Source organism: Eubalaena glacialis, chromosome 17, assembly GCF_028564815.1.
Source record: "Eubalaena glacialis isolate mEubGla1 chromosome 17, mEubGla1.1.hap2.+ XY, whole genome shotgun sequence".
In the NCBI taxonomy this organism is placed as follows: Eukaryota; Metazoa; Chordata; class Mammalia; order Artiodactyla; family Balaenidae; genus Eubalaena; species Eubalaena glacialis.
The window spans coordinates 15,278,878-15,306,788 of record NC_083732.1 but is presented as its reverse complement, the minus strand read 5'-3'; the positions used below and the strand labels follow the sequence as shown (position 1 = coordinate 15,306,788).

General features: G+C 41.8%; 1 protein-coding gene across 6 annotated transcripts in view; it reads right to left on the bottom strand.

The window, feature by feature from the left end:
* Positions 1 to 27,911, bottom strand: part of SULF1 (sulfatase 1) — a 161,107-nt gene that overhangs the window by 29,012 nt on the left and 104,184 nt on the right. For all 6 annotated transcript variants that reach the window (XM_061171316.1, XM_061171318.1, XM_061171315.1 and 3 more), the window contains 7 exons: positions 21,844 to 21,995; positions 19,238 to 19,407; positions 8,460 to 8,610; positions 7,360 to 7,535; positions 5,741 to 5,869; positions 5,408 to 5,464; positions 4,496 to 4,625 (listed from right to left, as the gene is read on the bottom strand). In XM_061171316.1, coding sequence (XP_061027299.1) covers positions 4,496 to 4,625; positions 5,408 to 5,464; positions 5,741 to 5,869; positions 7,360 to 7,535; positions 8,460 to 8,610; positions 19,238 to 19,407; positions 21,844 to 21,995 — 965 coding nt within the window. The remainder of the gene's footprint in view (positions 1 to 4,495; positions 4,626 to 5,407; positions 5,465 to 5,740; positions 5,870 to 7,359; positions 7,536 to 8,459; positions 8,611 to 19,237; positions 19,408 to 21,843; positions 21,996 to 27,911) is intronic.

The following is a 27,911-nucleotide window of genomic DNA, read 5'->3' as shown; positions in this document are numbered from 1 at the left end:
TATTATTACGCCCATTTTACAGATGAAGAAACTGAGGCAGAGTTAGGTTAAGCAACTTGCCCACGGTCACATGCCAAGCAAGCAGTGGACCCAGGATGCAATCCCAATGGATGAGGACACCGATACAAAAGGAGAGTGGTTTGGGGCAGAGTGTGAGGCTGCAGGTGGGCCTCGGTTGAGGGAATGGCACTTGGGAAGACAGAAGTGACAACCTACATGCAGGTGAGAATGTTACGTTTACGAGACAGGGCGGGCGTATTGGGAAATGAGAGCAAAAATTAAATAAGGTGGGCCCACATTACGTAATTGATGGAGAAAGTGTCTGTCCTTAACGTTTGTCTGTTTCTGACTTGTTTGGAACATTATTAAATACGGTTTGATGTTTAACCCTGCGATTTGTATTTTGAAAAATGCAAAGAAGCCAAGCATCTAGGTAGATGCCCAACTGTTCAGACTCATCCTTCAGTGCAGGCTGAAGAGAGGAGGAGGCTTGCCTTCCACACTGGGCTCCTGTGCAAATGACAGTTCAGCCAGAGCAAGGCACTGGGGGCTCAGTCTTTCTGGCCAGCTTCTCTGGAACCAGGAGAGCCAGGGCAGGGGGAGGTGGGTCAGTGGATGGTTACAAGCCATCCTGTGATCTTAACTAGGGGTCAGTGAGTTTCTGGAAACAGGCAGCCCATTTCTGGCACACTAACAATTCTAGCCAGAACTTACTGGCAAATGTCTTTTTATTCCTGCTCTGTAGCTGGTCACAAAGGGTCTCAGGGACCTCTGGTCAGAGGGATAATTTCGGGATGACGACATAGATCCTGGAGCTAAACCAGCTTACACTCAACATGCTACATTCTAATTTCCTTTGCTTGATGCTGGGGTCCTTTTAGAATTTCAACGGATTTTTTATTTTGTATTGATACAATAGTAGAAAGGCAAACTAAATTACAAAGATGCTGGAATTCAACAACTTTACAAAAGGACATGACATTTACTTTATAAAAAGAAAACAAGTTGCTTTCTCCTCTTAAATGACAGAGAATATATAAAATGTACTTCAAAATGGAATGCCCAGGAATTTCTCATTTATGTAACTCCTATGTTCTCTGTTGAGCCAAAGTCTTCAGACAGAAGTTGAGTTTGTACACGAGTGGGTGCCTGTGTGCATACATGCGTGCATGTGTGAGTGTGTAGTGTGTACATAAATACGCTTGGGGGTGCAACGCCAGCTGAGAGGGTGGTGGGAATTCACATTCAGCCTCGTATTAATTCAGGAACATGGAAGTAATGCAAATATGTCCGTGCTGTCTTAATTAGTCCCTGCTGGTTGTTTTGTTCACGTGGTGGAGAAGTGATGCCAACTGTCTGGGATCCTGGCCCATTTTAACTGCCTGTTGGCTTCATAGGAATGAAAACAACAGGTAAGATGGCCTGGAACAATAGTAACACCCAAAATCCAACGCTTGCACGTGCTTTACAGCTCATCTAGCGCTTTACATACATGATATCACTTCCTCCTCCAAAGACAGAGATCAAGTTTCTTTCTTGAGCTAGAAAGCCCAAGACTCAGGAGAAATTAAGTTTTTTGTCCAAGAACACGCAACCGAAAGGTAGTGGATGTCAATATTCTAACCCAAACCTTTGAACTTCACATTCTTCTTTCCTATTTACTCCACTTCCTGCATCCATGTTGACCCCAAACCATCCTTCGGCGACCAGGCACGGGGGTCTGGTGAGGGGGCGGTGCCCTGCTTCTTTGGGGATTAGGAGTGAAGGGAATGGGGCTAATGGTGCTGATTTTTCCTCTACACCACATAGAGGGTCATACCAAAGACAAGATGGTGCTGCCTTTGAAGGAAGGCAGTTAACTTTGGTTAGAGGAAGAGAAGCAGGGCACAAGCCATGTGTGAAACCCATGTCAAGGGAAGGAAACCCAAGCAAGTTAGCTCTAGCCTTAGCTGTCGCCTTGTTCCTGAACAATCTCATTATTCTGGACTTTTTTTCTTTTCTTCTAAAAGTCAGTGATATTGTAACTAAAAAGATAATCTTCAAAGTGGAGCCAGATAAAAGAGCAAAAGGCCAACATATAAAGATTTATAGAATACAGCTATGTCAGGTTAGACCTACAGATTTAATAACTACCTTGAAGAGGCTCAAAATTTTCACAGTTCTCAGATTCTAAAGCTATGGTTTGAGCACCACCTATAGAAAGAAATCACCATTGGGCAGAGTCTAATTCTTTGCTCCATTAATTCAGGCACTTCTCAAAGAGATTGTTCCTTGAGAAGTTCTCATATATTTATGTGATAGAATCCAAATTCAGACTGATTAACAGAGAAATAAAGCAGCAGAGGAAAATTCCAGGGAGCCAAATATTAAAACATTTCATGGGGGCAAAACAAGTTTAGCAAACTATTAATATAAAAAAGCAAAGTGAAGTTTTTAACATAGTTGGCATTCAGCACATGAGTGAAGCACTTGTGCCAATAATCTAGTTTATATTGCATTTGCCCTTGAGGACATATATTAAAATTTCAGCGCAAGCCATATGGATAGGTTTGCAAAACTGTATACTGAAAGGTAGGCCATGTATCTTATTCTCAAAGGGTTATAAGTCTCGCCACTTAAAGGGCTGAAATAGTAACAAGATCACCAACGTGCATGAGATATATTTAACACCGAACATTTCCAACTCCTGAATAGAAGTAAAATTAGTCTATTGAGGCTGGCTCATAAAAATCATTTTAGAGCTACAAAACAATTCTGAGACTTTAATCATAATACTACTTAGAGCTTCCATAAGAAGGATTTGAAGACTTCAAATTGAAATATAATGAATAGGTCTAAGCTTCTCCACTAAGCACTTGAAATCTGACTTACCAGAGTGCCATGAAGGCCTGGTTTTATCCCTTCCTTCAAGAGCCCTCCCTCCTCACCTTTTTCCACTTCAAAGGGATTCCTGTGTGTGAAAAGGCATGAGGAAATTCAGAGCATATGAGGGTCAAGTAGTTCATTATGAACATCTATTCAATACGCTAGATGCCGTATAAATAGAGTATAATGAGTGAGGCCATTTTAATAATAACGGGGCTATTTATTTCATGTGTCTGATACCTTGGACTGGTGTTGGCTAGTTGTGTGGTTATTTAGAGGTCAGATAAATTAAAAAAAAAAAGACTCACAGAAGAATTGAACTTCTCTTCACCTTGTTAATGAAATTTACCTTGGAAAGCAGCAAGTGGCTGGAGTTTTAGAATCAGAAAACTTATGGATCCCCAGATTGTAAAATGAAGATGTCTATGCCTTCTTCACTCAGCGGATGTGAAGATTAAATTGAGCTAATGTGTATAAAACTCTGGGTGCAGTGTCTTACATAAGACAAATGCTCGATAAATGTTATTTTTCTCTTTCCTCCAATTTTGTTCTAAATCTCAATGACTTAGGCAGAAATTCAGTCCATCTCATCATGACATAGTGTATTTCTCCCAGCTAGCATAGATTTCCATCAAGAGTGCTTAAAATAACTTGTGTTCCTATGTTCTCACTTTCCTTAAAAACAGATCTGTGTTAATTCATCACACGGTAATTCTTTAGTTCTTATTGGTAATAGTTGGTGTTCTGGGTAGCCCTGAATTCCCTGGTAATATTTCTATTAATGAAGAGGATTCATTCTAATGAAATATTTGATGTCAGAAATTTTGTGAGCACAGGTAGAAACAATAATCAAACAGAATACGGTTTCCCTTTTCATTCTTCAACCTTGGTCACAGACTCTGTCCTCCTCTCTGGGTTAGATGACATCTGATCTTAGTCAGCGTGGGGAGACCCAATCTCTTGGGGTGATTCACTGTCCAGAGGCTCAGCATCTACCCAAGATCTCTTTTTTTAAATTAATTTTTATTGGAGTATAGTTGCTTTGCAATGTTGTGTTAGTTTCTGCTGTGCAGCAAAGTGAATCAGCTGTATGTATACATATATCCCCTCTTTTTTGGATTTCCTTCCCATTTAGGTCACCACAGAGCACTGAGTAGAGTTCCCTGTGCTATACAGTAGGCTCTCACTAGTTATCTATTTTATACATAGTCATCTACCCAAGATCTTGATTAAGCTGCCTCTCGACGCTTCCTGATGACCAATTAGGAGGGGCCCCAGGGATGGAGGTTTCTCCTCAGATGGAACCAGTCTCTGATCTTTCTAACTGGACTATCCATTTCATATGTCTGATATCTTGAACGGATGCTGGCTAATTGGGTGGATATTTGGAAGTCTCCCTCTGAGAGCACCATCTTTTTTAATTGGAGGAAGCCCAAGCAGTGATGAGGAGGCCCAGCTTGGACCACTTAGACACTGCTCAGTCATGGGAAAGATGTCACAGTGAGCACTCCATGACTGCTATGAAGAAATTCTCTATACATAAATGTACATTATTTGACATGTTGAAAATATTTTACGTTAGAATTAGAGAAGCATGTGAGTCATGGTGCAGAACAGCTGTGTCACTCACCTGCCCAGGTTGTTCACAGGCTGTCTGGTACCTGGCCTGCTGGCACAGTTCTTTGACCCTCTCATATTTGGGCAAGTGATTTGACTGTTGGATATTCTTGTTGGATTCTTCCTTCTTACGTAGAAATTTCCTTTGACAGAAAGGGAAAAGCTTCTTATGTGAGAAGGGATCTGAAATGACCTTTGCTGAGACCTGCCTGTTCTTTTTCCTTCCCTGTCACATGACTCCACATTCTCCAGACAGCAAGAAATTGATATCAAGGGTAAAACCACAGGAACCCCAAATCTCACGAGTCCTTTGCAAAAAATTACAAGCTGGAAACTATGAGGATGAGAGGTCAGGGGAGGAAGAGTCATTTCCTCCAAAATCATTCATTTCAAAACTCTGGGCAGAAACGTTTAGCTTTCCAGGCTCAAAGTTCTTTTTTTGTTAAAAAGCAATGATAGAAAAGCTTTTCTCCCGCTCAGTGTAAGTATGGAGGAAAACAAAGGCACTGGGCGTTATAAATCAAAAGGGCAAACCCAGAAGTGACTCAGGAACAGCTACAATCTCATCTATTTGTCTCGTCAAAACTAGTAAAGGCACATAAGGAAAAGAAGGAAAAGGGTGTCAGGCAGAAGATGGGAAAGAAGGTTGAGAAAGTCAATTGACTGGTCCAATTAGGAAGCGAGGTGGAGAAATGCAACTGTCAATCCATAGGCATGTAAGGGCTGTGGTCCCGTCTTTGCAATTCTGATGCAACAATCATTCCTCTGCTGGCCAGGGAAGGATGAGTCGCAAACATTCAGTCTTATGACTAAGTTTATGAAATCTGCACACTTAGTAAACCAAAATAAGGGGAAAAACATTCCCAACAGGGAGAGCTGCCCACTAGGACTGGTGCCCAGAAGCACCCCAGGAACCAATAATTACCCTCTTTCCACGAGGAATGTATCACGCCAAATTTTGGCCTTCTTGTTTGTTCGAAACCTGAAAGCAAAACAATAATATTTACTGTTGGCATTTGGACGTTTTTCCAAACGGATCTGTGCTAACAGTTTATTTAAAGCAACACCTCTCACTTCCCACAGACCAGGACACCAGGACTGCATCTCCATTAATACGCTATTCACAAAAGCCAAGAAAGTCTCAGCTCTGGGTGATCCTCAGGTGCAAAGGGTATTTTGCCTCTACCTCTGCCAGCTGCTGCCCAGCTCTGGAAGCCAATGTGCTCGGGGCTGGCTCAGGGGAAGAAAACTGACGCACCTGTTACCTGGCTTTTCCTGGTCCAGGAGTTTGAGGACAGACTTGCCGTCTATGTCAGGAGGTGCGTCGAGCCCAGCAATGTCCAGGATGGTAGGGGCCAGGTCAATGTTTAGAACAATCTGTGGGACTCTGCAAAGGGACAGATGGTCACGCCCCAGACCCAGCACCAGTGGAGGGTGCCACCAGGGCTGTTTTCTCCATCCCAGGACTCCCTGGCCTTCACTGCTTCTCAGCCTCTCATCTGGTCCCCAAGGGATGGTGGCTGCATCTGGGAGGTGCCTGAGTGGTCAGCAACCAGGGCCGAGAGAAAGACGAACTGGCTGTCACAGGGCTGGAGAGATGCCTGCACCCCTGAACTCTGGCCACACTGCCAGACAAATTGTGGCCTGATACTTGGTTTTTGTAAGCTGTGTATTTTCTTCTGAAACCCGACAGTCCACCACTCCTCTGTTGAACTAGGGCTTCGAAATCAACCTTCTGAAAAAGGACACAAGGTTTTTATACTTGAATTCAATCCATGCTACCTAGTCTTGCAAACATAAAGCCTTCTCACTCTAGATCTGACACTTCCCCAGGGGTTTCCAATGATCTGGAGAGACATGATAACATTCTCCAAAGAAGTCCCTCTTACTGCCATCCCCTCCTCCCCAGGATGCAGTGGAATGCAGCAGCGGACGAGACTCGTAGATGAGACTCAGAATATCTGGGATCTGGGCCCCAAGGCTGCCACCTCCACGATCGGGGACTCTGAGAGAGGCACGTTACCCTGTCTGTGGAGCGTCTTCATTGTGAAATCAGGGGTCCAGGCTGGATGGTCTTTAAGGATCATTCCAGCTTTTGAATTCTACTTGCACTCTTTCCTTTCACTCTTTCCATAATTGGTTCATGTACAAGATCTCATTTTACACAAAACATTCTTTTAATGATTAAAAACACATTTATTTAAGTGGTTGAGTTGCCTCCATTTGAATATTGCCTATTGCTTCCATAATAATATCAGAAGTTTTTCACAGATGCTTTTTAACGGGCAGCACCTGCTCTATCTCTACTAACAGTTACACAAAACATTCTGATTGGTAGGGCATATGAAACCGATCTTACGATGGGAATATCTAGATACAAAGGGATGCAGAGACTTGCTTAAGGTGACAGAAATGGAATTCCAGTCCTTCAGGCTTCTTTTCTTAAAATTTATTTAAACTTTATTTAAAGTTCTTAAAATTTAATTTTCTTTAAAAAATTCTTTAGTGATAATTAAAAAATAAAAAACAAGAGGAAGGACTGGTTATTTTTAAAAAAAAGATTCAAAGAAGGTAAGGGTGATGTCCCTAAAGATCACGTTCTGTGTCTGTGTGCACAGCCTCATGCATTCTGGTAAATTTGAGAAAATTAATCACTGATACAGTTATTTTTCCTTTCTCTTGAAAGAGTACACTTCAGTTAATTTAACATGTGGCAGAGGTGGGGGAGGGGTGGAGTTTTTTGTCTTCTAAATTACCAGCCTACATGCACCCTTTTTGTTTGGATGAAAGGAAACCAGAGCCTGAGATTGGTAATTGAATTATCTCAGACGTACACGAGTTATGACAGCTGAATGTGGGAAACAGAGAAATACGTACATCGATCCTGGTTCTACACTTGGACCACGAATAAAGAAAGGCACACGGATATCAAAGTCATATGGCATGGATTTCCCCTTGACCAGTCCAAACTGCCCGATATGGTAACCGTGGTCAGCAGTGTAGATGATGTAAGTATTCTCCAGCTCCCCCGTTTCCACAAGCATATTGTACAGCTGAAACACAGCACAGACACCAGTCAGAAGCAATTGTGATGGCGCAAGATGACAACAGTGCTGCCATGATTTCACCCAAACCTTTTTTCCATTATTTTTAGAAGGCAAGAGTTGCTTTAATAAGGCCGACAAACATGTACATTACCCACATTTTCCAGTTGCCTGAAATCCTGGAGGGAAAAAGTCCAGTAACACAGTTGATTTTGTATAATAGGTAACTTTTGTGAGTCTGGTACGTTCTATTTAAAGGTTTTGTTTGCCTATTTGGAAAAAAAAAATCCCACAAAACAACCTCCACCACCAAACTTTAAGGTTTTACTTTGAAAAGTCCATTTAAAAGCAAATTTGACCATCATCACTCATATCTAGTTATCAAGGGTTAAAAACAGGCGACTTCTGAGCCTGATCCAGCTAGACCCAGCCTTCAGGCATGTCTTGTTTGGCTTATGTTTTAAAATTCAGGAAATTTCAAATAAAATTTTTGTATTTCTGGCTTCTTTTAGAAGTCAGAGGACTTGATACTGGATCCACATTCTTACACAACAAAAATTAGTTGAAGTTGAGTAGTTGCTCCTTGCTTTAGATGGGGGCACTTAGTTTCAAGTTCACCACAAGCCCCACCATTCCCTATTGCCTTATACTGGATCTGATTTAGCTATTTACATTATTTGCTTAATTCCTGAAGGTATTTGTGGCTATAGCCCTTGATTTATGATGTCTTGATTTGTATCTCCTCTTTGCTACTGGCTCCACAAGAACCAAGCATGGAGAGGTAATAGAAAGGGGACGAGATAAGATAATGTTTTTCATTTCTCTTAAAATGAAAAACAACAACAACAACTACAAAAACAGGATTGGCAAGAATGGGTCTACATAAGGGGAGCTGGACCAAAACCTGTCACTGAGGCAAGTTCGTGTGCTTACCCTTTCCACAGAATCATCCACTGACATCAAAGTCTGAAGCCGTTTGCGATGTAGAACGTTTGTAAATTCCATGTGGATGGGCAGCATGGGTCCCGTGTACTGCATTATCCAGTGTTTGTCCATATTTGGTGCATAGTTATAACTAGGAGTTCTGCAAATATCCAGAAAGGAGTCTTACTACATACGCTTTTTAGCCATTTAGAGACATATCTCAAGTTAAAGGCTGTGAAATAACCATTTAGGAAAGATAATTTAGACACTGCTAAAGTATTTTTTTCTCCCATACATCTCTCTGTGTTTATATAGAGATCTGAAGTCTGCACCACCCCAAACAGCACAAGTCCTCTGAAGGTATGTGGATTCAAACTTATATGACCAAGACTGGCAGCTAAAAATCTAATTAGTGCAAGTTCCTTTGGGTCCTTTGAATAAAATGTGTAAAAACACGTCAACGTGGTTGTGGTCATGTTACAAATCTACAGATAAAACTCAGTAATGTAAAAGGGAATGTTTTCATGGTGATATTAACTCGTAAAATTTTATTGCTAATTAGGCTATGAAATATAGTCACTAATAAGTTATGTGCAATGATGAGGAATCAAAATTTCAATACATTTTCTTCTCTTGAATTTACTAGGGTATTTTATGGATTACTTACATATCTAGTCTCTATGAATTTTCCTCATTCCTAACCTTGTATATAGATACCATTAATTTAATTGGATTAGCTGGAATTATAACCAAGTCTACGGCAATATACATGCTTACCAATAGAGCTATTCATTATAGACAAATCAATATAGGTGCAGGGCATAATTTTTTGTTAACTATAGGGAAGTGGGTTCTGTTGTTCTAGGACAGGTGGTTCAAGCCTATATTTAATCTATTGCAGAGATCCAAGAGGTGTCCATACTTTCCTTTGGGGCCGCACAAAGCACGTCACCTTCTCTTTGAAGTATTCCCCAACTCCCTGGACCATTAGATGTTGCTACCTCACACTCCCAAAGAACGTATCTATGCTAGAACAATTCTCACAGTGAGAAATGTTTGTTTTTCATTTGACCTCTCCGCCAGACTATAATGTACTTGAACCTTTTCCTTAGCTGATAAGCATATAAGCGTTGTTTAATATTAAAAACTTAGCGAGTATTTACCACGTGTCAGGTATCGTGCTAAGTGTTTTATTCACATAGACTCATTTAATTAGCTCAGCTCTTCTGGGATATAGGTTTATCATCCCTACTTTACAGTCGAGAAAACTAAGGCTTAGCAAAGATAAATAACTTTCTCAGGTTAATAAAATTCGCGGGTAATAGAACCCAGGACTTGGTTCCAAAGCCCATTCGCTTTAACAAAATGAAAAGAAAGTAGAATGAGGGGGGTTTCCTGCATCTGAGATTGCTCTTCATATGAACCACAACTGTGCAAATAGCCAGTCTCACAGAATAAGCAACAGTCTATGTTGATCGAGAAATGTGATTACCAGTCTCTGTTCTGGGGAGGATCCTATCAGTGAAAGATGGTGGATAATGACGACTGAAGGTGACCCTGTGGCATCATTTATTATAAAACTAGAGAAACAATCAGTCGCTGTGAGCCTGGTGAGTCCAGGAGCCTCGACCGTGTTCCAGTGGTTCCATCAAGGAGGGAATTTCACATGGGGGAACTTGGAGTTTCTGAGATGCATGATTGTACACAGGGGTGTTTCCATGAACACAGGGCTCTATAAATGCCACCTGTGACTATACATTTTCTTCTGCCAGTGAATTTGCAGCACCTCTCTTTTAATATTTGAAAGTGCTGTTTTGGTACCATTGGTCTTCCTGGTGCAAAAAGTTACCCTGATGATCTGTAAGGATGCGGGTTAACCAGCAGAAATGCCACAGCTCAAATGCCAATATAACACTGAGCACAGGAGACACTGTCCCTAAAAGTGTACAAGTCACACTCAGAAGTGTAAGTTAACTCCCCTTTAAAGAGACAGATTTGTAGGGTGGGAAAAGCACTTGCAGCTTGATTTGCTCACCTGTAAATGGGGATAAGAGCATCTCTAATAAAAAGTTGTTTTGAGGAACAACAAATCTGTCTGTCTATCTATCTGTCTATCTATCTATCTATCTATTATCTATCTATATCTATCTGTCATCTATCTCTATCCCCTCTACCTATATTTATCTCTCTATATCTATCTATCTATCTATCTATCTATCTATCTATCTATCTATCTATCTATCTATCACTTTAAAGTGCCCGGAACAGAAGACGTACCTGAGTTTCCTACATGAGCCAATAAAAAAATGTATTCTATATAAGGATATGGGTTGAAAAAAATCTCATGGCATTAAAAAACAAACTTTCAGATATCACTTGCCATTCTTTTCAAGAGAAACTTTCAACATTAACTTTCGTCTCCTTACCAAGTAGACACCTCATGAACCAAATGGTCCCATTTTTGGCCTGAAAGCGTTCTTCATATCTAAAATTGCACCATGGGCCAAATCTGACTCTTGTATCTCAGGGGCCTGGGCAGTAGGAAGGGACTTAAGCCCATGTTTCTTATTCTTCACGCAGCGTGTCGCCTTACAAACAGGATTAGATTAAGAGACAGAAGAGGAGGTGGAGAGAGGGGGCTTCTAAATCCCGGCGGAAAGAGATTTTTCACCCATGGGGGTAGTTTGAGGTCAGAGAAATAGAGCAAGTGGGTCACAAAAGGTCCCTCACCACTTACTGATACGTGCCCTGAAAAACAATACGGCTACAAAAGATTACATGGGGTTTCTTCATAATACCTAACCAGCTCCTCTTACTGCCTTTGATGTTGGTTTGCCTTAATTTTAAAATAAATCTAGTCGACTTTTTTTAAACCACAAAAACTCAACACAGATAAAAATTACAATAGGGAACCGAAAGGCAGGCTCACAGTGGGCAAATCACGTCCTCCACCGTTTACCTTCAAGTGCTTGGCAGGGTTCCATCCACCTCGCTTTGAGGAACAGGGAAGGTTGCAGCAAATTACAAGCCTCAAATTGGACTCCCGGATTTACAGAATGACATATGTTCAATCTGGCTTATATTAAAAGGGAGAGTTCAGGTCCGCTGTCAAAGCTGTTCTTCCCCCATCCCCTGTTTTTCTTAATTTCTGGATGTGGGAGATGACCCCTCCTGCTCTGGGGATGAGATTCCAGGTGGGATCTCAGCAGGGGGGGGAGGGGGGATAAGCATTTGCCTTTTAAAGGAAGACTGGCTTCCACTGCTTCCCACAGAACAGCAGCTGCTAAGGGACTTGCAGGTGGAAGGTTGGGGGTCGCTGGAACTGACAGTGTTGTTGAAAAGTGATCTTTTGCCAAAGACCTGCGGTTGCCTCCTGCTGGGGTTTGCCAAATTCCTGGAAGATGCAGCCTTCTGTCCCCCAGGGATAATGAAGGCTTGCCGCCCTAAGAATTGACTTACAATTATTCAGACAGAGCCTGGAGCTGTTGGCTGGCACACGAGCCACAGAGAAGCAAGTAACTGTTTTAGGGAACAGTGGAAAACCACATATCCAATTGTTCCAGAATGTTTTGGAATCAGACCTGAATTCTCATCCCAGTCCTGTTACTTACTAGTGTGTGATCTAGAGCAACTTTTTGCTCTAGGCCTCTGTTTCCTCATCTCTATAATGGGAGCAAGGATTTCAAAGAGTTCTTGTGAGGCTTCAAAGAGGTGTCAGTGACTCCAGAGGACAAACGCTGTGACCACATCACACCCACACTTACAGGTAGCTGGGAGAGAGCTTATCACATCACAGCTCACCTGCTTGCTGTGGCAGCCCGGAGAAGGCAGGCCATCTTACTCCTACTTTACAAATGAGATAGTAAAGCGTATGGAGGTGGCCCTGAAAGAACATGCTGGGACCCCTGCTCCCTCCATGACGTCACACTGAACTGCCGTCCCTAACAAGCACCTCAAAATCCCCATCATTAAAAGCACTGATCCATACATTTCTTTCTATAAAAAGTAAGTCCTGAAATCATTAGCCTTCATCCTGATTTAAAATATGAGCTGCAGGCTTCCCTGGTGGCGCAGTGGTTAAGAATCCGCCTGCCAATGCAGGGGACACGGGTTCAAGCCCTGGTCCAGGAAGATCCCACATGCCGCGGAGCAACAAAGCCTGTGCACCACAGCTACTGAGCCTGTGCTCTAGAGCCCGCGAGCCACAACTACTGAAGCCCACACGCCTAGAGCCCGTGCTCCACAACAAGAGAAGCCACCACGATGAGAAACCCGCGCACTGCAACGAAGAGTAGCCCCTGCTCACTGCAACTAGAGAAAGCCCGCACGCAGCAACGAAGACCCAACGCAGCCAAAAATAAATAAATAAAAAATAAATAAAAGAAAATATTAGCTGCTTCTGTTTCCCATTCAGACGCCTCCCACCAGCTGCTGTGTGTCTATGTTTGTTGCAAATACAGAATCAAGTCTGACCCTCCAGGGCACACTGGAGGCATCCTCAAAAAGGTAGATAACACTGGCTGTTTGCCTGAAAATGGAGAGGACAAAGGACCAACTTGTCGTTTTTGAGTTTGCTGCTTTCTTTTAAAAAAACCTCAAAAAATGAAAATCTGTCAGAGTTACAGTCACATGTGCCTGGTTTGTTGTTTGTTCAGATACGTGTTTGGCCCAGAACTGTGCTCTCCAGACCTCTTAACTTTCAGGAAGGCACCTGTAACCCTCAACAGATTATTCCAATACTTAAAAACGTGAGCTTTGCCCAGCAAGGCTTCCCTGCACATTGCTTTTCTCTAGTCATTGTTTGTCTGGAGTTATTGCTCAGTGTACGAGCTTGCAGTTCGCTCAGACTACTGGCCTTGTACGTTCAACCTTTGCCATCAATGCCAATTCTCCCCGGGCTTTGGTTTTCTTGCTAGTATTGCTTATTGACATAACAGGGATAAGAATTCTGAAAATCAATCATGTCCCCTTTCTATTTGATGGGTGGTTGTTTAGGGGGAATAATTCTTACTAGCACAGAAATAGTTTCAAGAAATGCATGCGTCATATATTAAACCCATTCGCGGGGAAATGCAAAGAACTTAGCAGTTCATTTGTACCACTGATGGTCTTTGCTGTCACCCCAGAGAAAATAAATATATTTCAAGCGTTTTGTATTTGAACATGTGTTTTCTTCATTTGCTATTTAGTCTCATACGACAACAAAAATCCTAACTCCTAATACCCTTATTGGTAGCAGGATCATTACTCACTGAGAAATAGGTCTCGATTCCCAGAATAAGCTAGTTGTACAGATTTAAGATGCACACACTCAAAGCATTAAATTGGAAATTCTAGACTTAATCTCCCAGGCCACACCATCTCAGCTTTCACTAAAATTAAACTTATTTAATTTAATTGACTTCTTGGAGATCTTCCCCATTTGAGTTCAAATGTCTTTAGGTGGGTAATATTTGAACACACGCAGGATAATACCAAATGATCTTGATTATAGATATATCATAAAACTTTAAAATAAAAAGGCATATCATAAAACTAATTTAAAGAGTCTTCCAATGATGCTGCAAACTCCAATTCTAATTGTGCAAAGACATACATAGGGAACTCTTCTCCTATTAATTGTGACTGTGATGGGTACTGAACAAGCCCGGTGTAGTGGAAAGATCTAGGGTCCAAGAGAGTCGAGTTTGGGCTCCAGTTTTGGCCCTATCTACTTATGTGACTTGGGCAAAGCTATTTGGGTCTTTTTTAAAAAAAAATAAACTTTGGGTATTCATTTTTTTAATCTAAAAATTTATGGAATTATACTATCCCTAGGTACCCATTTAATTTATAAAACTGATTGTTCAACTATTTTCACACTAGTTAAAATAGTGTCTCAATGTCAGCTAGTTGGTGGGGTTAACATGTTTACTCATTTGCTAAACAAAAATGTATTGTACAACTAGAGCAACAGAAGCTGTGCTCACCAGACGAGAGGTAGAGATGGACCGCTGGGTCCTGCCTTTGGGAAAGAGCGACCTTGCCTAGCAGCACGGCACCATTCACGTGATACTGAGTGTGAATACGGCCCCCTGGACTTGTGCGATTGCACTTCGGGGATCTGGGTAAACAGCCAGTGCAATGGGATATGTAGTAAACAGAGAGGGAAGAAGAGAGTGGGAATATAGGAAAGGGAGCAATGAATTCTGCCCCAATCACAAATGTTTATGGAGGATTTAAAACTCATCTTCGAAAGCATATCCTTTTATGTATTTGTGGAAGAAATGAAGGGAGAACGTGCAAATTCTTTTTAAGGCAAGACATTTCTTTCCAACTTTAGATAACAAAGGTGTTTCGAAAACTGTTCTGAGGCTTACACAGACGTAGTTTTCCCTTTGACATGCCATGTCCATCCCAAACTCCACTGTCAGAACAATTCCTGCAACTTAGTGGATGTGGATTGTTCTACTGAAATTTTAGATTTCACATGAACCTCTGTGTGTGTGTGTGCGTGTGTGTGCGTGTGTTTCTGTGTGTGTGTACAGTCATACACATTTCCAGGGATGGAAAGAAAGAACTGTTGAATTGGAACAAAAAAAATTTTTAAGTTCATAGATGCATAGTTGGTAGGAAAGTATTCAGGGAGTCTGAGCTCCTCCTAGAATCATTGGGAAGGTAAATGGAATCTCCTTTCTCATAAAGGCTTTTGTCCACAGGTGCATATTATCACATCACTGAGGCCAGGAGAGAAAAGCGATGCCAAGTGAGGATGAGGCTATAGCATTACTGTGAGGATATGGGGGAGAGAATTTACTGGGAAGTGCAGTAGGGTCGCAGCCATAGTGAAGGGCTCTATGGTAACGGTGATTATAGGTATTATCATGACGGAGGCTCCCTCAGAACTCTCAGAGGCCAGGAGCGGCTGAGCCACTGTCTGATCAAACAGTGTCTTCGTCCGTCTGTAATCTGTTCTCATTCTTAGCTGGCTGGCATAACCTCTAGCCTCAACATTGGACTGGCTTCCTTCCTTTGTTGGAACGGCAAACTCCATGGAAACCCGATACATTCGCTGCAGGCTGAGGGGGTCAGATAGCTCTAACCCAAGGCGGATGAAAGGCATCTGGATAATGCTTGACCACCAAGGAAGGTGACCTCAAGGAAAGCGTTCACATGGCTTGCATCCCCCCGCCGACAGGGGAGAGCCTACAGCTTCTTGTTCTGTTTTCCTAGGGCCTGCCGAATATCTCTGCAAAGCACTTAACTTCTTGCAACCCTTTGCTTGAATGCCTTGCTCCTGTTCTCGCTAAGGAAACCAGCCATTCAGGAGCTCCGAGCGCCACAATGGAAAGCTTGTCTTCAATTTGTCTCACTCCTTTTGTGTGCGGACTGAACTGTGAACCTGGGCAGTCACTCACAGTGACAAGAGACACACACGGACTCTCTCCAGCCCTTTCCTCCAGCGGCAGCCGGGGAGACTTACAACAAAGATGCCCTGAATTCAAGGCTTCGAAGGTCTGCAGGAGACACAGCGGATCTCCCCATTCTAGGTGCACAAAGCCCCAAGCTCAGCAGCAAACAGAAGCTGAATCACTCAACCCACTGTGTGAATTTTCATTTTCTATGGCTAAGGGTGTTCTCCAAACTGGCACTTGCCTATAGCACATTTTGCACCTGGCAAAGATAACACAGCCCGGGGTTGGTGCTTCTCCTGTCTGTGTTTTTAGAATAGCCAGGTGTGAGAGCCTCATCAATGCGGGACTTAGCTAGTCAACAGACTTGTCAAGTCATGACGGACAAGTAGCAACTCGTCCTTTCTCTAGCTGCTTTCCCTGAACGTTAAGTTGAACCAAACGAAGCAGCACTTTTTGTAGGTCAAGAAAGATCCAATCCAGAAAGAACAGTTTTTTATGGTTTGTCTTAACAGAAAGGATCAATGAGAATTAGCATCTATGAAGTGGCTTCTGTGTCCCAGGCCCAAGTTGGGGCCTCTTTTAATTGTCATTCATGACACCACGTCAAGGTGTTAGTTATTAACACCATTTTACAGATGAGACAATGCAGGTTCTGAGAGCTTAAAGAAACGGCCCACAGGCTCGGTGAGGACAACTGAGATAGGAACCCACGCTTGTTTGGCTCCAAGGCCTGAGAATTTTTCACTCTGCCATGTGCAGATTTCACTTTATAGAATCACTACTAAGGCACACAGGTGGTTCATTTGAATTAAAAAGGAATAATGGAAACTTTGCATGGGAAAATGATCAAATCACGTATGATGTCATTCTACCTTTACTAAATGGCCTCCCGTGACTCTCTGCTTATGGTTACATACAAATTACACAAATTCTCAATATTCTGTGAATTTCTCTTTCTAGTTTTATCCCGTATTGCTTTCCTAGGTCACATCTTAAATGGCCTCATTTACATGGTGACCACTTTTCCACGCCATATTCTCTTCCTGAAATCATCTACCCAATCTCTGCGTATCAGCTGCAGAAATTTTGCCCATCCTTTGCGGCCCACTTTGAATGCCTCCTGGGCCCTGAAGTTTTCCTGGTTCCTCTAAAAGATGTGCATGCTTCCTCCTCCAAACTTCCACAGCCCCTGGGATCCCTGCTCCAGTACTTACTTCTGGGCCTGCTGCTGATAAGGCTATTTGGACACTACCCCCTAGAGCAGGGGACCAGGACAAACTTATCTGTAAAGAATCATACAGTAAATAGTTTACGCACTGTAGGCCATATGGTATCTGTGGCAACTACCCAACTCCACTGTTGTATTGCAAAAGCAGCCGTAGACAATACCTAACTGTATGAGCATGGCTGTGTTTCAATAAAACTTTATTTATAAAAACTGGTGGCAAGCTGGATTTGGCCCCTGTGTGCCAACCTCTGTCCTAGTTCATTGGGTCTCCAGGGTTAGCAATTGTGTCTTCCTCATGCCTATATCCCTGCTATGTTGTACAATGTCACAGGTGGCGCTCCATAAATATTTGTGGAACTAATAGAATTTTAAATTGCTGGAATCAGAGATGCTTTTTTTTTTTTTTTTTTTAAAAAAAGCCATTGTTGAGGCCCCGAGAACTTTGCAGATTCCTCTGGTCCTGCACTGCTGTCTGTGCATGCCGCTGAGCTGTCAGAACCTCTTGACCTGTGGCTGATTTTCCTGTAGGCTCAGGACCTTGCCCTGAAGCTTCAAAGGCAGGCTGACTTCTAAGGAGCCATAAAACACATTTTGTCAACCTCTTGTCCTCAAACTCGGGAAAACATCAGTGAAGTTTACAGTTGTGGAAAATCACCTTAGGCTGAGATTCTGCTAACGCAACAAAGGGAGAGATTTCTGACTCAAAAGAAAAGAGAAAGGTGGGTCCCAGGGCATGGAAGAAGCCTGCAAAAACCTTTTTCTCTCACTGAACCAGCTGGTTACTAAATTTGCAAGTGATTGGTAATGGAGAGCCACTCACCACTCATGGGCTTCATTCATGAATTTAGTTGCATAGTTATACGTAGGGTAGGTTTTCAGAGGCTTGTATATCCATCCACAGGGTTGATTCCAAAGCACAATGGCTCATCCAGACCGTATTCCCCAGATGCTGGGGCAACCTTCTTTGTCGACAATATTTTATGCATCAAAACACTTTCACCCTCCAAGTTCCTGGGCATGCTCAGTAGGGCACCCACCCTGGCTTCATACGTACTGTCAGTTCTTGTCTTTCTTTCTTTCTAAGTCACTTGATACGATAGAGAGGATCTAAGTACCACTGACCAGGACCCAGCAGTTTATTAGTTATAATAAGATAAAAAATAAGAATAAAAAGAAAAAGTTTTCCAGGGATATGTCTTGACAAGCAACTAGAATGCCTTCCGTAGTTACTTACCTCTTTTCGTAAGGAAGTATATTTAATCTTTTTTTTTTTTTTTTTCTGTCTGGGATCATAGCTAGAAAATCAGTGTGGATGAAAAGGGATGATATTTAAGCACAAACAGATGAAGAATGTATTCCGGAGGTTTAGTGATGAAGGAAACACATCAGTACCCTGTTCCCTACCTCTCTGGTGGTCAAACTTTAGGCAGACACAGAGCCAACTGCTCTGCGTAGAAGACTGTGCATTATTGCAATGGATAAGAAGAAAGTGTGAGGACAGAGTGAAAATCAAAATCACGTCCTTTGCTGCCGAAGCATCGACTTTGGCTAGTGAGAATGATCGGCGTATTACAGCTCTCTGCTCTCTGTCCTGTCCCTGTATGCCATCAGCCCTCTACTCTGTGTCTCCCCACCCCCTCCTCTTGAAAAGAAACATCAGGTTATTTGAAAGCCGTGACCTGAGAAGGCCTCTCGGGCTAGCCCACTCCAGCTGCCTCTGTAGCAATGCTAATTGCACATCTGCGGCAAAGCTGCAACAGTCCATGCCCAGGAAATCCACCCAGGTTTTTATAACCAGACCAGGGGTTGCCACCCAGCTGCTATGAGAAACACACTGCTTGATCATTATTATTATTAGATCACGTTTGTGAATATTATTTAAGACAACTGAAGGAAACCCTTGATCAAAATCGCCCCCCATTCACCCCGTATACTTCTTTCTTTTCATTTAGCCGCTTACAAATGTTGATGTGATTCCTAATCAAACCACCTCGACAAGCCCTTGAGTTCAGGGTCTGCCTGTTCCGCGGTCTCGGGGCAGAAGCCAGTGTTCCTGTCTCGTGGAGATGCCGCGTGGAAGGAAACGGGGTGCAGGGGAGGAGCGAGATGGGGAGCAAAGGAGGGGCCCGCGTTCAGCAGGTCCCGGAGCTGAGGTTATTACTCACATGTGTTGGGAAGCATTGGGGTACAGTTTTGAAAACTGTGGGGCTGAGTCCTCGGGGCCGTGGGGTGCCGCGTGGCTGATCACCATCATAATGGGCCTATGGGGATACATTCTCTTAGACATTTTGAAGTAATTAATGCTCTCGTTAGTGATTAAGTCTGTGAAGTAGTCCTGAAACATACATTTGACACAAAACAAAAATTACAAAAGGTGACATTCATCAGATCACATTTGAATACTGCTTTCCCTCAGACGCAACTCACTGAATGAGGAGGTAAGATCTTAAGCAGTAAGGGAAACTACTTCCCGAAGGAGCAAAACATCTTCCGGAGACAGAGGAAATCAGCTGCCAGTTACCTTCTAGGTTTGCTAAACCTTTTTTTAAAAATAATGTGCAATTTAGCAATTAGCAAAAAAAAAAAAGGGTCAAGTCCCATTTGCCCAAGATAATGATCAGATCTGGCAATACAAATGCTCCAGCACATGAAACACAGGATACATATTTCATTCTCAGGTTTCGCTGATGTAATTCGTTGACAAAAAAAATTTAATTACTTCAAGGGCAGGAAACACCCACGCCCACTACAAAGTCACAGTTGCAGAACACACACACACAGACACACACAGGCATAAACACACATGCATAAATGCACAAACAAAAGAAAAGATCTTTTCCTTAAATTAAAAATTCACCTGTGAGAATTACATAATAAATGCTAATGAAAGTCCTGGCCAAAATCTGGGTGCACAGGGAAAAGTGGCAACATTTTATCAATTAATTTATTTGAAACACTCAATATGGGGAGCAGTTGATTTCCTGCAGATTATACTCTGTTAATTGCACAACTAAAATTACCCAGCTGTTGGGATTGGAGCCTGACTTGTTAATAAAATGACTTAAACTGGCAGTCCAAGGGGCTGATGCAAAGCAATAAGGGGAAGAGGGGGAAGAAATGGAATAAAAAAGAAAAAATGAAAACTTGAAACACCTGCTTCCTCTAAGTGTGTATCACTGGCCTGGAACTCCAGTATAAAGTTTATTCAGAAAGTGTCTAGGCAATGTGCACTGTCAGAGGCTTCTAGGCATGACTAATCACATGTAGATTCAAGGACCAGAACAGCTGCAAAAGCAGTGCCCAAGGGACCAAATCTGTGTCACATGTCATTGTTAAGACAAGTCCACAGGCTAACACCTTCGGCCATGGGAGTGTGTGCTTCATTCCTTTCCTCCCTAAAAAAAGATACATATTCTTTTTGACACAGTTGTCTTTGACACTTAATCAGCTGTGATAACGGGCAAGTTACGCTGATTTAGTCTTTGGAAGGAATCTTGATTACTTTCCTCTCCTTAGGACAACAGGGAAAGAAAGGTTAACAGCTTGAACAGAAGCATGACAAGCATCCCCACAGATAAAAAATGAGCAGTGACAATTAGTGCACTTGGTAGGACAGTGCTCAAATCTGCCTCCAAGGTCCCTCCCTGCCAGCTCTCAACTTTGATGAGTTTGGAAACCTATTAGCAATGTTTGTGAATTGCTAATACGCATTCATTTGCATGCGTTGTTTTCTGAAGGGTATGAAAGAGTGAGACATACACCCTCACCCCAAGTCCCCTGTGCTCAAATCAGGCCAAGTGGAAAGACAGCAATGTGCCAAAGTTAGACCAAGTCTCCTCTTTCTGACTTCTACCAATAGCTGTTTCCTAGTGACCTGTGCTAGATAGAGCAGATTCTCGGCTTCTTTTAGATAAATGAGGAAGAGATGGATATGGCTAGGAGGGAAGAAGGCATTTTAGGCTAATTAGCAGGCTAAATTCAAAGATATTTTCCCCTCCACTCTTGCGATCTGGAAATAGTTTTATTTTAAGCGATCTGGAAATAGTTTTATTTTAAGTTGGCAATCACAAAACCTGTGTGACTTTTACAAAGTCTAATCTGGAATCCATTTGTTAGAGAACTGTGGGACATGTTCATTTCATTTGCTATGACCTGATTTGGAAATCCTAGGATTGAACTGTGGGGCATGTCCATTTCAGTTTCTATGAACTGATTTGGAAATCGTAGGACTGACAGCCTTACAGACTTTTGCAGACTCCAGCTGCCATGGGGCAGGTGTCCTTGTCAATATCAAAGTGTGATCAGACAGGAGTAAAAGCAAAGAATGTGGTTTCTCAACTTTTGATTATTTCACTTGTCTGCTGTTATTCTTACATCTAAATTGGAAGCCATAGACAGAATATACTTTCACCCCAGTGAAAAGCAAAACAGTATGCGATGAACATATGATTATGTGGATAAGTCCCTTAGAGGAGGAAAAAACCAAAAATTATCCCAAGACAGAGTGGAGGCATCTATGATTTTTCTGATAATACTTTCATCAAAGGCTGATTGCCTTTCATCCTAATGGAAAAAAAAAATCACTATTCAAAGTCAGTGCTCCTTGAGAGCCTTTTTCTTGCCTGGAGTTTAAAATTACCTTAAAATTTCTCATTCTAATACTGTGAGAATGTAGAAAGCCAATCTAGTGGATGGGCTAACACACTGAAAATGGCTTTCCCCCATTATGCACAAAGTAAATTGATGCAGTGTAAAAGTGCCTGAAAATTACCTTCGCATAATCAAATCCATGCTTTTCTTTGATGCCATTGCGACAAACAGTGTAATTATAGAAACGAGAATTCTTGATTAATCCAAGCCATTCTCGCCACCCAGGAGGGATGTAGCTGCCATTATATTCATTGAGGTATTTTCCAAAAAAGGCTGCAATGGGAAAAAAGGATTATTTTCTCATATGAAATGATTAAGCATAACTAAATGCTTCAACATGAAATTATGACTTGAAAAAAAGGCAGTGAAACAAAAGTTAACCTGGTAACAGTGGATGCCAGAATAACATTCATGTAATACTTTCATCCTTTAGCAAGATGACACATATACATTTTCCTTTTGAATAAATAAACGTAGTGCCCAAGTACATGGATTATAGTTCAGTAAAATCGCCATCATGATCATGATACTCTGAGTGCAAGTGATAAAAGCAGAATGTACCTTTTTGTTAAGTTGATATAAGAATCAGAGAAGTAGCCAGTATGAAATTTGGAATACTGAAAGTTGTCTTTGTGATAAAATTAGTTTTCTAACTGTTTGAGAGTTGCGAATTACAAAACCACTATTGAAAAACTTGTCTTTGTTTTTGCCTATCAGGACAGTACACATTTTCCCAGCCAAGGAACCGTAGTAAACTCCGTTTATATGGGACGTGGTCAGGGTTTTTATGTCACATGTATTTTATGTCATCGGTGTGTATTTTGCAAATGTGTTTATTACTGATAATCAAAAATTCTAGCAACATGGAGTTACAACCTAGATGACTAATTTTCATAGAATTATAGTAAAATAGAGGTATATGTGTCACAAAAACTCCGCTGCTCGTTGAAAAGGCCACTGGAAGGACTTCACATTTGTAACTTTGGCATGGTCACACCCAAGAAAGGCCACACTGTGCAACAGGGCTTACTGATCCTTTTAAAGAGGGAAACTGCAAATTTGTCCTCTGCCAAAGATGACAATAGGAGGCGGGTGAAGGGGAAAGCAAGGGAGGTTGAGATTTGGGGACCAAAATGGGTTAGTTCTTGAATTCTAAGACCTTATAACTCTCAGAAGGGTAGCCATAAATGTATTGTTGGCACACTTCTGAGAGAGAAAGAGGGTGGTCTTTGTAATCAATGTAATTACACTCAGAGAACAGGCACTCCTGGGGGTAAACCTAGACCTATGTATGTGGTTAACGGGTTTGCTCACCCCATTAACCACATACATAGCCTTCCCTGCAAGTAGGAAGGACTAGGAAAATTCTGCCCTATATATGTATATATAGGTGCACGTATGTGTGTATGCATGTGATTGTGAATATATATTTATACACATCTGTATCTATACAAACACACTCATGCAAGTTTTAACTTTTCTAAATTTTAGAAGGTTTCAATCTTCTGTTTTAGGGAGAGACCATGTCCAAGGTCAGCCAGATGCCTTCCATGTCAAAGCCACTCCCTGGCTTCATTAAGCAGGTTTTCCCGACGCCTGCACTTACATACAGGAAGAAAGACAGTTCTTGGATGACTAGCTTGGAACGATGAATACAGATCCTAGAATCCAGGCACTTTACTGGTATTGCTCTTAAAGCACACATTTCTGAACCTCAAACTTATCCAACGTATTTCATTTCTGGGTCGTGATGGGATCACTGTTTAGCTTGCTTTCATCTTTGATATATAACTACCTGTAGAATATCTCCATCTGAATGTTTTCCTTGCTCCTTAATGCAACTGCCCAGAACAGCATGAATAATTTTCCCTTCCAGATGTACTTCTCTAGATATCCTTTCATTCTCGGAGTGGCATCATCACTCACCAGGCGTGGCCATCCAGCGCCTTCTCTGCCTCACCTGCCCCTTGGCTCCCCTTGCTGTGCAGCGGCTACCGCCTGAAGGTTCTAGTGGGGTCGGAGCTCTGGGATCTGTCCCTCTTTCCTGATTACTTGACACCCCTCATGGGGGCCCACTGTCTCCTGACTGGCTTTCCTATGCAGGCTCCAGGGTCTTTCCATTCTCACCACCAGCTTCCTGAAGACCAGCTCGGGTCACATCACCTTCTCATGATCTTGGATGGCCCCCCCTCGCCTGCAGTATCACATTGTTTGACACCTTGCCATCCAAGCCCTTCCTTGTCTCTGGAAAAAATCCCTCTCTTTCCAACCCCATCTTGCACGTCTCTGTGAATCGTCCCCTCTCTCCAGTCAACGTGTTGACTCTACTTGTTCTGGTTTCCACCTCTCCACCTTTGCCTGTGCTACTCTCTCTGCCACCCTCTGTATGAATCAGCCCAGAGCAGAAGCCATTTCAATTCCAGTCTTTGCCCCGATCCCACAGCACTTTATTTCTGTGGCTCTGAAGCTGTCTTCCCTTTCTTCCTTGTGGTATAGTTATGTTCATGTAAAAGCCTAATCTCCCTTAAACTGTAAGGGTTTTGAGGGCAAACACTGCCTTGACCTCATCTGTGGACCACCCTCCCCTCATCCTTGCATGTAGTCTAGGGGCTGCATGAATTTTTGTTTCTTGAACTGGGCTTCATGGAGCCCCATGTCTTCTGGGGATGGTACCTGTTCTGGACTTGTTAAATGTTGTGTTTTCAATTGAGCTATGATTTTTTTTTTAAAAGCTGATTTGGTCTAAATATTTTCGTAGAGGAGAGCTTCAGAGTTAGAAAAGTTGACACTTCCCATTGGATTTACTTTCTTTGAAGAGCTGACTCAAGTCTGAGAAACACAGCAATGTTTGTTTATTTGTTGAATGAATGTTTATATGTTGAATCTGCGAATGAGTAAATCAATCAGGTGGTCAATTAGCCAAACACCCACTGCTTGAGGATTCTGCCAGGGTCCCTAAGCAGATGGACGGGTGTGGGACAAAGTGTCAGAGGGTCTCATGTCAGCTATGACTCAGGGTTTCCCTCTGAGCTGGCTCCGAGCAGTAGAAATTCTTCTAATGAGGGGTTCTCGTCTTCAGAGACTAACCACCTTTTCACATCGAACCACAAGATGATTTTCCTTTCCGACAAAAGGCAACGTGATTTAAGAGTCACAGGCAGCGGACCAAAGCCACACCCCACCAGCATGACTTCAGAACGGGACCGTTTCCAGAAGCCTTTCACTTAATAACCTCAAGCCCATTTCTTTCCCCTGGCCTGCTCCTCATCCCCAGGGGTTTTTCTCACTTTTCTCTCTTTTTGTAAAAGATCATAGTGGTTTGCAATATAAAACCTGGAGCCAGCTTGCCTGGGTTCAAATCCTGGCTCTGTTATTTGTTAGCTATACAGCCGGAGGCAAGTTACTTAACCTCTGTCTACCTCCAATTCCTCTTCTGGAAAAACATGAAGATGATAACAATAATAGTGGTAGGATCGTTGTGAGGCTTAAAAAGAATTAATACATATGTAAAGCACTGAAAACAGTACCTGGCACATAACAAGGGCTTATTAAATGCTGCCACTGCCAGTATTATGATTACCATGGCTATGATCATTAGCCTTTCAATGATCTGTGCTCTGATTTTAAATAATTTACCCTCCTGCAATGCAAGGAAATCCTGTTCTAGAGTTCCGCACTTGTGCATCTGAAAACATTGCTTGAGAGGTTACATAGTTTTCTTCCCCAATCGGATTTACTTTGTGGCAACAAATTCTCTCCCAACTGGCTGACATTTTCCTGCTTAATTAGGTTTTAGATTTTTTTTTTTTCCTGCTACTTTTAGTTTTGTTCTCTGTTGTTTTTTTTTTCCTCTCAGGGAAGCCGTAACAAGTCATTCCTGCCCTTCCCTCATTGTTTTACCCGTTAGATTATTTAGGACTGTTTTCTACCCATTGCCATGGCTATTGCCCTTTCTCTTGATCCTCCCCTTATAAACTATTCCTTGAAGTCTCTTAATAGTCCTTGTTATGTGCTTTAGAACTCCCTCCAGGTTTTCGGTGTCTTTCTGTTAATGGGGTGTAAAAAATGTATTCAGTATTCCAGATGTTGCCTCACCCATCACACTGGTTCCAAGAGAGACCGGGGACCTCGTGCGTCATGAGGCAGCACCCAGCGTTGTCAGCTTCAAGTTACTCGGCCTTTCTTGTTGCCTCCTAAGACCGAGGCTCATTTGTAATCACCCCTGGCCTCTTTCAACATTACGCTGCCTGGCAGTGCTCTGCAACTGATTATCTGGGCTTCTAATTATTTTCCTCCAGATGTATTAAATCTCTTTCTCCCTCCCTAAGATGAACTACATTTTCTCGCCCGTATTGCCATTATATTGGGTGTGGTTTGAAGTTTTTCTATCCTTTGGCACTGGCAATTCAGCCCAACTTCACTACTGTCTGAATATATCACTAACACACCACCTACCCCTCCTTCTGTATCATTCTTTTCTCTGGGCCATAAAACACTTCCCTTCACAGCTGTTTAAGAAGGTGGCAGGGGGTTGTTGGGTGACAGAGAGAAAGATCAGAAAGACCTGATTATAATGATTGTTGACTTCAGGCCATGCTACTTCTGTCCAGGACTGCCTGCTACATAATACTTAGAAAAATTCCCTTGAGCCGTCTGAGGCAAAAGCATGTATTTTTAGGTCGGCAATAGTACCCACATAGACAAAAGATTTCTGATGCTGTAGGGAAGTCAAATCTTATTGAATATAACAAATGATATACTAATTGAGCTTTTACTCCATGTATTATTAGATTTGGGGTGGCAGGACTTCACTGGTTGTAACTAAAAATTTACATAATTTTGAACCAAGTTAAAATTATGATCTACTCTTAGGTGACCTCGTACACGTGAGTCTGGCTTCCCCAACTAGATTGTAAGTGTAGCAAAGACAGGAATCTTACTTTATATCTCTTCATACACCAATGTCTAGTATAGTTCTAAGCATAGTGTGGCTCAATAAATAGCATACTATGGTATGCTATATCTTATGTTGGTGTACTTATCAAAAATCGATAATACCGCAATTCATAAAAATAAGAATATTACTTTGTCTTACTTTTAGTGAACTCTACATTTTAAAACATCTCATATTAGAGAGTAAATAAATATACTTGCTATAAGTAACATAAATAAATTTTGTCATGTAAAAAGACACAAAACTAGAAAATTGATTAATTTGTCTACGTTGTTTTGTTACAAAAAGAATTCTCTCCAAAAATTTTTATTGCAGGTCTCTATTAAATATTGGCCCTTCTACCCCAGTGATATGAAGAAGAATTAGTATGACTAAAATTTAATTCACATGTGATTTTACATATCCTGTATTATGGTTATAATGTGAACACTACCATTTTTAAAGGAATTAATATGATTACAGTGATTATAGTAAAATTACAATATATAATAATTTTGGACAGGAAAAGAATCTCTGCATTATATAGGTTGGAAAACTGGGCTGGACAAGTTCTCAAAACAAGTTTAAGGCAGAGTAAGGATGTGACTCCAGTTCTCCACCATTCGGTTCAGGGGTTTTTTCTAACACTTGATGCTACCTCTCAAATATGGATTATTATACACTACCAAATGTAAAATGGATAGCTAGTGGGAAGCAGCCGCATAGCACAGGGAGATCAGCTCGGTGCTTTGTGTCCACCTAGAGTGGTGGGATAGGGAGGGTGGGAGGGAGGTGCAACAGGGAGGGGATATGGGGATATATGTATATGTATAGCTGATTCACTTTGTTATACAGCAGAAACTAACACATCATAGTAAAGCAATTATACTCCAATAAAGATGTTAAAAAAAACACATGGATTATTACTCTTACCTTAAAATTTATGCCAGGTTTTACATTCATGTCTATACCCTCACAAGAAATTTAAACTAAAAATTTTTTGAGCAGATAGTCAGGCAGAATTTTCCTTTTTATGATAGATAATCCAGTATCGTTCCCACTATACTTAGAACATAAAATGCAATAGACACGTTACTGTATTTTCCCTTCTTAAACATTTAAGCTGTTGTAGAGTCATATTTTCCATGAGTAAAGTTAGAAAAATTTAAGTTACAGCCAGTCCAAAAATATGCCTTGGTTCTGAAAAAGAAAAATCATGTCACACAATGGTAAATACAATATTGGATCAATTCAAT